This window comes from Melanotaenia boesemani, chromosome 7 (assembly GCF_017639745.1).
Source record: "Melanotaenia boesemani isolate fMelBoe1 chromosome 7, fMelBoe1.pri, whole genome shotgun sequence".
In the NCBI taxonomy this organism is placed as follows: domain Eukaryota; kingdom Metazoa; phylum Chordata; class Actinopteri; order Atheriniformes; family Melanotaeniidae; genus Melanotaenia; species Melanotaenia boesemani.
The window spans coordinates 25,106,772-25,117,852 of record NC_055688.1 but is presented as its reverse complement, the minus strand read 5'-3'; the positions used below and the strand labels follow the sequence as shown (position 1 = coordinate 25,117,852).

The 11,081-nt window shown below is 40.5% G+C and overlaps 2 protein-coding genes across 21 annotated transcripts in view; both read left to right on the top strand.

The window, feature by feature from the left end:
* LOC121642654 (protocadherin gamma-C5-like) overlaps positions 1-11,081 on the top strand; it is a 324,465-nt gene that overhangs the window by 170,826 nt on the left and 142,558 nt on the right. Inside the window, exon 1 of one of the 20 annotated variants that reach the window (XM_041989450.1) lies at positions 3,801-6,303. The exons of 18 other annotated variants lie outside the window; for them this stretch is intronic. In XM_041989450.1, the coding sequence (XP_041845384.1) occupies positions 3,916-6,303 (2,388 nt within the window). In that variant the 5' untranslated portion in view covers positions 3,801-3,915. Of the gene's footprint in view, positions 1-3,800; positions 6,304-7,528; positions 10,052-11,081 lie in introns of those variants that run through there. One more of the 20 variants, XM_041989453.1, reaches the window with a different exon arrangement.
* LOC121643470 (protocadherin gamma-A1-like) lies at positions 361-2,770 on the top strand. The gene is given in 3 exon segments (XM_041990914.1): positions 361-1,744; positions 1,746-2,468; positions 2,765-2,770. Coding segments are annotated over 3 exon segments (1,842 nt in total). The 5' UTR covers positions 361-631.

The following is an 11,081-nucleotide window of genomic DNA, read 5'->3' as shown; positions in this document are numbered from 1 at the left end:
TGGCTGGACGATTCAGGCTTTGAATTGTACTTTTATGGGCATGGAGACGCGCAAGCACGGATCCAGAAAATGGCTGTTGTTTTCGAGGCAAATGTTGCAGCTTTTCTTTTTCCTCTTAATGGCTTCCACCGCCAGCGGCCAAATCCGTTATTCAGTACCGGAGGAAATGAAGAAAGGATCCATCATTGGCAATATTGCGCAGGACCTTGGTTTGGATGTGAGAAGGCTCCGTGTTGGTCGGGCCCGCATTGTCAGTGGAGAAGCCACTCGGTACGCCGAGCTAATGGCAGACAAAGGAGTTCTGGCCGTGAATGAGAGAATTGACAGAGAGGAGCTCTGTGGAGAGGTAACACCCTGCAGCTTCACGTTTGAAATTATTTTAGAAAATCCAATAGAACTGCACAGAGTAACAGTAGAAATTTTAGACATAAATGACCATGCACCAACCTTCAAAAATCAAGTGATTAATTTAGAAATTAGCGAGTCGGCAACAGTCGGATCTCATTTCGACTTAGAAAGCGCTTACGACCCTGACGCAGGGATTTACAGCTTGCAAAATTATGTTCTGTCACCTAATGAGAATTTTGTTTTGAAGCAACACTCAAATGCGGATGGAATTAGATTCGCTGTAATGATTTTACAAAAGGCATTAGACAGAGAACTGAATCCACACGTATCTTTGAAGCTAATAGCACTAGACGGGGGCACTCCACAGCGATCTGGAACATTGAATATTGAGATCACTGTTCTTGATGTGAATGATAATCCTCCTGTATTCAATCAATCAGTATACAAAGCTACTGTTGCAGAAAACGAACCCATAGGTACATATATTACCACTGTGAATGCTTCAGATGCCGACAGTGGATCTAATGGTTTAGTTACGTATAGTTTTTCTAATGTAAAGGGACAATCTGCCGAGAAATTTGAAATTGACAGCTTGTCGGGTAAAATAAGTGTGGTGGATAATATTGATTACGAAAAAGAAAAGAAATTTGAAATAAGGGTGATAGCCAAAGATCAGGGTGGTCTCACCGACGCAACCAAAGTTGTTGTTGAAGTCATGGACATAAATGATAATGCCCCAGTTATAAATATAATGTCTTTTTCCAGCATGATTTCAGAAGACGTCTCTCCTGGTACAACTATCGCTGTTTTTAATGTGAAAGATGCAGATTCCGAAAGAAACGGGCAGATAACTTGTTCAATTGATGCTAATCTTCCCTTCAAGATCCAATCTTCTCTGACCGATTATTACAATTTGCTCTCAGATGTAGTTTTTGATCGCGAAATTAAACCTGAATATAATCTAACAATAATTGCAAAAGATTCAGGCTCACCTTCTCTTTCAACCAAAGCAGCTTTACAACTACGAATTTCTGATGTAAACGATAATGCTCCAGTCTTTTCCATACCAAGTTATTCCGCTTATATTGTTGAAAATAATACTCCTGGTATATCAATATTCTCAATTAGTGCCAAGGATTCTGACTGGAACCAAAACGCCAGGATATCATATTTTATTGAGGACGCAGAGATTATTGGAAACCCAATTTCGTCTTACATATCTATAAACTCTGAAAGTGGAGTTATCCATGCAGTTCGCACTTTGGATTATGAACAAATGAAACAACTTGTTTTTACTGTGCGAGCGCAAGATGGAGGCTCTCCTCCTCTCAGCAGCAACGTGACCGTGAAAATACTGATCCAGGACCAGAACGATAATCCTCCTCAGGTTCTGTATCCCGGTCCAGACTGGTGGCTCTGTGGTGGCTGAAATGGTTCCTCGTTCAGCAGATGTGGGTTATCTGGTCACTAAAGTGGTGGCTGTTGATGTGGACTCTGGACAGAATGCCTGGCTCTCCTATAAACTCCAGAAATCCACAGACAGGGCGCTGTTTGAAGTGGGCTTACAGAATGGAGAAATAAGAACTATCCGCCAAGTGACTGATAAAGATGCTGTCAAACAAAGACTGACTGTTATCGTGGAGGACAACGGACAGCCCTCTCGTTCAGCTACAGTCATTGTTAACGTGGCGGTGGCGGACAGCTTCCCTGAAGTGCTGTCGGAGTTCACTGACTTTACACACGACAAGGAGTACAATGATAACCTGACTTTTTACTTGGTGTTGGCACTGGCTGTAGTTTCCTTCCTCTTCATCACATGTTTGGTGGTTATTATATCAGTGAAAATCTACAGATGGAGACAGTCTCGCATCCTGTACCACTCCAACCTCCCTGTGATTCCATATTATCCTCCACGTTACTCAGACACTATGGGAACAGGAACTCTTCCACACGTGTACAATTACGAGGTGTGCAGGACTACTGACTCCAGAAAGAGTGACTGTAAGTTTGGCAGAGCTGGTAGTCAGAACGTGCTGATAATGGATCCCAGTTCTACAGGAACGATGCAGAGGATACAGAATGAGAAGAGCATTCTGGATGAACTAGAGTCTCCTCTCGAGGTGAGGTTTAATATTTGTTTGACCGATTATTTAACCTTTTTTTCATGGTGGCTTGCACTTTGTAATGGGTGGTCTTGCGGTGTGACTTGATATTTTGCAATGATATGATGTGAATAATATTGTGTGATGAAATCGTGATTTCGTAATTAAACAAAGGACTAGGGAGGGCAGGGAACAAAATCCACTGTCTCTAGGACTACATGACAGCACCTGTGTCCAACTGGACTCATAGTCTGACTACTTAATTATGATGTCCCCTCCCCTGTTTGATGTCTTCCTTGTGTTCTTACTCTCAGATGTAAGTTGCTTTGGAGAAAAGCATCTGCTAAATGACTGTAGAATAGAATATTGTCCTAGCTACGATATTTTTTTAAATCGAGTCCTATGTTGAACCATAGTCATACAACAAATTTAGCAATGAAAACATTTTTAGTTTGTTTATTAATTTCTCTGCTGAAAATGGTAACACTTTACAATAAGGTACACAAGAACATGCTTCTTACAAGGGAACTATTTAGCCTAGACTGTGTGTTCACCAGTAAGTACTGCTTAACTATTCATTAGTCCCTGATTTGTTCCCCTTTAGTTTACCTGATAACTACCCATTAGTTACCTAACCATTAGTTTCCTAATAAGCCTGGACTGCTTTTTCCCCAGTAAGTACTGGCTAACTCTCCATTAATTCCTGATTTGTCCCTAAGCCGTTACCTAGTGATGACACATATTATTGTGTACCATATTATAAAGTGTTGCCTGTCGCGCTTATTCTTCTTTTTTTGTTTGCAATTTACTCATAATATAGACTATAACAGTTCTACTTGTTTAAAGTTACATTATAAAAAAATCCCGACATATTTCCACCCTAACTGATTAACGTTGTTGGTCTTTCCTGGTACGCGTCTGTGTCTGTCAGCACCATGGACAGCGTTTCTAAGTTGTGGTGGGTTTAGACTGCTGTAGAAACATCCTGTTTTGATTGTTTCTTCTTTCCAGCAGCTAATTCATTTAGGTCACTCAAACTGAAGTTCTTGTAAAACATGTGGGTGCTATTTTGATGACATTAGCAATAGTAATTGTTTAAGTTCTCTTAGTACATAACGTATATTAAAACATTTTAGTACAGCTCATCGTCAGTTACATGAATATTAAGGAAAAAGTTTTTATAATATGTAATTCAGCCCATCTAACTCACAGGGACGCTGTTGACTAGTCAGCTGAGAGATCAGAGCTTTTCGCAGCAGAACACTACAGTGCCTCCCCAATCAACTATGTTACAGCGAGAGGGAATAAATGACGATAATGCATCGTTTGGATCTCGTCTTTCATAAAATACTGGATTAGCGATATTATTTGACGTTTTTTGAACTGATTACCTCACTGGAGCTTTTGTCTAAAGGATTGGTGAATTAATTTCTTTTTATATGGACAGAAATTGTCGGACTGAATAATGACACGGCAAGTACGCCTGGTGTTGTTTTTTGTTGCCGTTTCTGTTCGCTTTGTATTTGGTCAGGTCAGCTACTCCATTCCCGAGGAAATGGCGATAGGCTCTATGGTCGGTAATATAACACAAGATCTGGGTTTAGATGTGCGACGACTAAAGGCGGGAAACGCTCGTATTTATACGGGAGAAGGTAGAGGATACATCGAACTAAATAAAGAAAAAGGGCTTCTTGTAATCAAAGAGAGGATAGACAGAGAACCGCTTTGCGGACAGACGACGCCCTGCGCTCTTGATTTTCAAATCATTTTGGAAGATCCTATGCAATTTTACAGCATTACTGTCGAGATCACTGACATTAACGACAACGCTCCGGGTTTTAAAAACAGTGAAATTAAATTTGACATCAGCGAACTCGCTCAAGTTGGGTCGAAATTTGTCCTAGATAAAGCTGTTGACGACGATGTGGGTGTTAATGGGCTGCGGGGCTATTCGCTTAGCTTAAGTGACATATTTGCTTTAAATCCTTATAGGATAGGAAACAACCGAAATGTTGAAATGGTTTTAAAGAAACCTCTTGACCGAGAGAAGCAGGGCCGCGTATTATTAGTATTGAATGCTTTAGATGGTGGCAATCCGCAGCTTTCAGGAACCATTCGAATAGTTGTGAATGTGTTGGATGCAAATGATAATGCACCAGTTTGTCATGAAGCTGAGTTTAAGGTTAATGTTAAAGAAGATTCGTTAAAAGGAGCTGTTCTGACCACAGTGAGCGCATCTGATGCGGACGAAGGTCCACATGGACACATTCAATATTCCATTTCTCATTTTCCGAAAGGAGCTGCTGGTTTATTCGAAATAAATAAAGATAGTGGGGAGGTAAGATTAGTAGGAAAACTTGATTATGAGCAGTTTCGGCACTATGAAATAGATGTTCAAGCATCAGACGAAGGAGGAAACAAAGACGTTTGTAAAGTCGTAATAAATGTGCTAGACACAAATGATAACAGACCAACTATTAATATTATGTCACAATCATCCACTATATCAGAGAATGTTCAGCCAGGCACAGTTCTGACTATGATAAACGTTCAGGATCCAGATTCACTGGAAAACGGAAAAGTGACCTGCGACTTAAATGACCATGTTCATTTTAAAATCACGTCAACTTCAAACAATTTCTTTACTTTACTGACAGCCAGTGAACTAGACAGAGAAAGCGCTTCTCAGTATAATATCACAGTGACCTGCTCAGATGAAGGAGTACCCTCCCTCTCCAGCAGCGTCACTCTCACATTACGGATTTCTGATGTGAACGACAACGCACCTGTCTTTGAGAGGAGCTCATATGAGGCCTACATTGTAGAAAACAACACACCTGGTCTCTCTATATTCACAGTGAAAGCTACAGACGCTGACTGGAACCAGAATGCTCGTGTTTCTTACATACTGGAGGACTCCTCTGTTAACGGAGTGCCAGTCTCCTCATATGTGTCCGTTAGTGCTGATAGTGGAGTCATCCATGCAGTGCGCTCTTTTGACTACGAGCAGATCAAAGATTTCCAGTTCCGCGTCAAAGCGCAGGATGGAGGCTCTCCTCCACTCAGCAGCAATGTGAGTGTAAAAATATTGATCCAGGACCAGAACGATAACCCTCCTCAAGTTCTGTACCCAGTCCAGACTGGTGGCTCTGTGGTGGCTGAAATGGTTCCTCGTTCAGCAGATGTGGGTTATCTGGTCACTAAAGTGGTGGCTGTTGATGTGGACTCTGGACAGAATGCCTGGCTCTCCTATAAACTACAGAAATCCACAGACAGGGCGCTGTTTGAAGTGGGATTACAGAATGGAGAAATAAGAACTATCCGCCAAGTGACTGATAAAGATGCTATCAAACAAAGATTGACTGTTATCGTGGAGGACAACGGACAGCCCTCTCGTTCAGCTACAGTTATTGTTAACGTGGCGGTGGCGGACAGCTTCCCTGAAGTGTTGTCGGAGTTCACCGACTTCGTACACGACAAGGAGTACAATGACAACCTGACATTTTACTTGGTGTTGGCTCTGGCTGTAGTTTCCTTCCTCTTCATCACTTGTTTAGTTGTTATTATATCAGTGAAAATCTACAGATGGAGACAGTCTCGCATCCTGTACCACTCCAACCTCCCAGTGATTCCATATTATCCTCCACGTTACTCAGACACTATGGGAACAGGAACTCTTCCACACGTGTACAATTACGAGGTGTGCAGGACTACTGACTCCAGAAAGAGCGACTGTAAGTTCGGCAGAGCTGGTAGTCAGAACGTGCTGATAATCGACCCCAGTTCTACAGGAACGATGCAGAGGATTCAGAATGACAAGAGCATCTTGGATGAACCAGATTCTCCTACAGAGGTCAGTTAAAAATCACAAATAGGGTATGTTGGATTTAGGGGATAAAGTTTTTTTGTTGGTTGAATAATCGTAATTATTTTCCACGATATATGTTAATTTACATTTTGTTGTAGCACAGTTTAAATTTCAATTATCTTTCAGTAAGACCTGTTTGATCTTGTGGTTAACCAAACATTTGTTTTAGCTGTATTTACATGTACAAGTTGTTCTCTTGAACTACTGCCATAAGTTTTAATTGGTTTGTGTTTTATGATTACATTGAAAACCTAGTTTTACAAGTAGCTTGCTTCAACTTTGCAATGACAACAGCAACAATTGTTTTCAGTACCAGGGAGAGCTCCTCAGATAGCCTGTTCCAGCAGCTGTAATTAAGAGTGACCATTTGAAAGTTATAAATATGTCTTTCCTTTGGCAATGGAAAAAAGGGAAAGAAAGCTGCATGAATTTGTGCAAACATTTCCTCAACTGTGGCTCATATATGCGAAGGTTTAAAGCAGCTATGGGTTTTTAGAAATTTGTGTTGTTTGCCTGTTTGACAGACTGGAACAATCAGCTGCAGTTTGGAGGTGTCACTCTTTTTTAATTTTTGTTTATTTTGGTTTTGTTTATCAGTAATTAATTTAATAGCTTAAAGCATCAAAGTGGTGTCATTTATTTCTTTCCCATTTGGTTCTTTGTTTTACTGAATCGTCATCAGTGGATGATAAAATTATATAGCTTTTCATTAATTCATTGTTTATTTTAGGTTTAATAAAACAAAGAAATATATATAGCCTACATATCGACTGACATTGATTATGGCGTGTATGTCTTCTCTGAGTGTAGATGTTTATATGTGCTTGTGTATTAGAGTATTAAAAACACATTTGGCTTAATTTAATGCAAATGACCTTTTTTAAATTCATATTTCTCCAAGAACCTCATATTCAAATGCAAATGGACCTTAAAAGTAATGATAGTATTTTTTTTTTTTTTTTGTTTTATTTATTTTAGTTTTATGTGTTTATTTTCCTGAACATATATAATGTTACCATTTTATATTTTCCACGACATTGTGTAATAATTTTTGTTGAACTCTTAGGGCCGCTGTTGGTCAATTTGTCTCTGATAAAAGAGATGATCATACGTACCTCCCTCATCATTTCATACATACGACCAGAGAAAAGCAGAATGCACAGTAGAGGGTTAAGACAGTTGATCTACATGTTAATATACGATCGTTTGGGAGGACGCTGGTATTTTTGAATGGCCAGATTGCGACCTAAATGACAAGACCACATCACCTAAAGAGATTTAAGAGGAACAGCCTTCTACGACAAGGGTCTTTCACTGGCACACGGTTTGTCTTACGACGATCAGAACAATGACACGAAAGGAACTGCTTTTTATCTCGCTTCTTTGTTTCTATTCGGTGAGTGGGCAGGTCAGTTATTCTGTTCCTGAGGAAATGCCGACAGGATCTTTTGTTGGTAATATTATACAAGATTTGGGTTTGGATGTGAAAAGACTGAAATCGGGAAAGGCCCGAATTTACACAGGAGACACTAAAGAATATATCGAGCTGAATAAAGAAAAAGGAGTGCTTCTGGTCAAAAACAAAATTGACAGAGAATTCATTTGTGCTCAGACGGCGCCTTGTGTTTTACATTTGCAAGTTATTTTAGAGAATCCTATGGAGTTTTTTAGCATCACCGTCGAAGTCACAGATGTTAATGACAATGCCCCTGTTTTTAAGGGCGGGGAAATGAAATTTGGAATAAGCGAGTCCGCTGTTATAGGAACAGTGTTTGCACTAGAACAGGCGATCGATTTAGATGTTGGTAAGAATGGCCTACAAAATTATTTGTTAAATCCAACTGATAATTTTGTGTTAAAGCTGCAAAACCAAGCGGAAGGAAACAAGATGGTAGAAATGGTTTTACAGAAACCTTTAGATCGAGAAAAACAGGATCATTTAACGCTTGTATTGACTGCAGTAGACGGCGGTGAGCCGCAGCTCTCAAGTGTAGTTCAGATACATGTAAATGTGCTTGATATAAACGACAATGCTCCAGTCTTTACCCAGAAAGCCTATAAATCCAGCTTAAAGGAAAATTCGCCTGCAGGGTCGCTGGTGATTGCAGTTAGTGCCACCGACTTAGACGAAGGATTTAACGGGAAGATATCCTATGCAATATTAAACTCTGGTGATGATGCATTAGAATTATTTGCCATAAACGGAGAGACTGGTGAAATTAGATTGCTCGGAGGTACTGACTTTGAAAAGAAACAACAACATCAAATGCATGTTCAAGCACGTGATGAAGGAGGACTGACTGATTCTTGTAAAGTTATAATAGAAATTCGAGATACCAACGATAACACACCTAATATAAATGTCATGTCAAAGTCCAGTGTACTACAAGAGGACGTCCAACCTGGCACGGTTGTGACAATTATTAATATCCAAGATCCAGATTCAGGTGAAAATGGAAATGTTCAATGTTTCATAAGCAAAAGTATTCCATTTTCAGTTTCTTCCACATCAAATAATTTCTTCAGTATAATGACAGACAGTGAACTCGATCGGGAAGGCGCTTCGGAATATAATATCACACTGACCTGCTCAGATGAAGGAGTACCCTCCCTCTCCAGCAGCGTCACTCTCACATTACAGATTTCTGACGTAAATGACAATGCGCCTGTCTTTGAGAGGAGCTCATATGAGGCCTACATTGTAGAAAACAACACTCCAGGTCTCTCTATATTCACAGTGAAAGCTAAAGACACTGACTGGAACCAGAATGCGCGTGTTTCTTACATACTGGAGGACTCCTCTGTTAACGGAGTGCCAATCTCCTCATATGTGTCCGTAAGTGCTGATAGTGGAGTCATCCATGCAGTGCGCTCTTTTGACTACGAGCAGATCAAAGATTTCCATTTCCGCGTCAAAGCGCAGGATGGAGGCTCTCCTCCACTTAGCAGCAATGTGACTGTGAAAATATTGATCCAGGACCAGAACGATAACCCTCCTCAGGTTCTGTATCCAGTCCAGACTGGTGGCTCTGTGGTGGCTGAAATGGTTCCTCGTTCAGCAGATGTGGGTTATCTGGTCACTAAAGTGGTGGCTGTTGATGTGGACTCTGGACAGAATGCCTGGCTCTCCTATAAACTCCAGAAATCCACAGACAGGGCGCTGTTTGAAGTGGGATTACAGAATGGAGAAATAAGAACTATCCGCCAAGTGACTGATAAAGATGCTGTCAAACAAAGACTGACTGTTATCGTGGAGGACAACGGACAGCCCTCTCGTTCAGCTACAGTCATTATTAACGTGGCGGTGGCGGACAGCTTTCCTGAAGTGCTGTCGGAGTTCACTGACTTCACACACGACAAGGAGTACAATGACAACCTGACTTTCTACTTGGTGTTGGCTCTGGCTGTAGTTTCCTTCCTCTTCATCACGTGTTTGGTGGTTATTATATCAGTGAAAATCTACAGATGGAGACAGTCTCGCATCCTGTACCACTCCAACCTCCCTGTGATTCCATATTATCCTCCACGGTACTCAGACACTATGGGGACTGGGACCCTACCACATGTATACAATTACGAGGTGTGCAGGACTACTGACTCCAGAAAGAGTGACTGTAAGTTCGGCAGAGCTGGTAGTCAGAACGTGCTGATAATGGACCCCAGTTCTACAGGAACGATGCAGAGGATACAGAATGAGACGAGCATCTTGGATGAACCAGACTCACCTCTAGAGGTCAGTTTTAAAAATACGTAAAATGTTTTATATGTCAATTATTGATTACTTTAAAATTTCAGAGAACAGTTTAGTCATTAAAGTTTGTCTTGCTAGATATCTCTTACTGTTTCAGAAATATACTGCAATTATCACCTTTTTTTGCACCACGGACAGCTCATAATTATTCCCTCTACAAGAATTGGGGAGATTCGAAGTTTCGTATCTTCACCATTTCAGTTGTGCTTAAACCTTTTTGTTGTACTGTGTGTGTGTGTGTGTGCGCCAAGCAGCTTCCCCTTTCCACCATCACATTGGTTTCGTTACAGCAGGGGTGCCCACCTCCTGCAGGTTTTTGATGCTCCAAAACCACCTGACTCAAATTGATGAGTCATTGTGCAACACTTAATGGTCTGTTGGATCTATTTCATTTGAGTCAGGTGTGTTGAAGCAGGAAACAGTGGAAAATCTGCAGGACAGCGGTCCTCGAGGACCGAATTTGGGCACCCCTGCTTTGCAGAGTTTAACTAATAATCGCTGCTTATATACGGATTTTTAAAAACTCATATCAATCAAAATAAAGTATCAGTACAGTATCAAATTTTATCCTACTTTACATTGTAATACTCACTTAACCAAATTGAGGCTCATGGTAGGCTAGAGCCTTTCCCCTGTGATTAACTTAATATTTGGGTTTTTGCGTTAAATATCTCTCTCTCTCTCTCATCCTGTCTTATGTTTATTTTTGAGGACCTGCGTCTAATTGAATTGAACTGATTTACTGTTTTGTATCTCGACCTACAGTAGTGATTAATGAGTACCTCACATTCACAACATATGTGGTAGCTTGCAGACTGATTTAAATCTATCTTTGTTTTGTTGTTGTTCATTTTGCTGTTGAGTTAATTTTACTTAAAACCTTATGTTCCGTATCCTTACGTGTGTGACTGCATCTCCGATTTCTGCAGGCAAGTTTTTTTTTTTTTTTTTTTTTTTTTAATTGCATTTTATGTGCCGTGTTCGATATTTTTCTGACAAGTCAAGGAAGAAG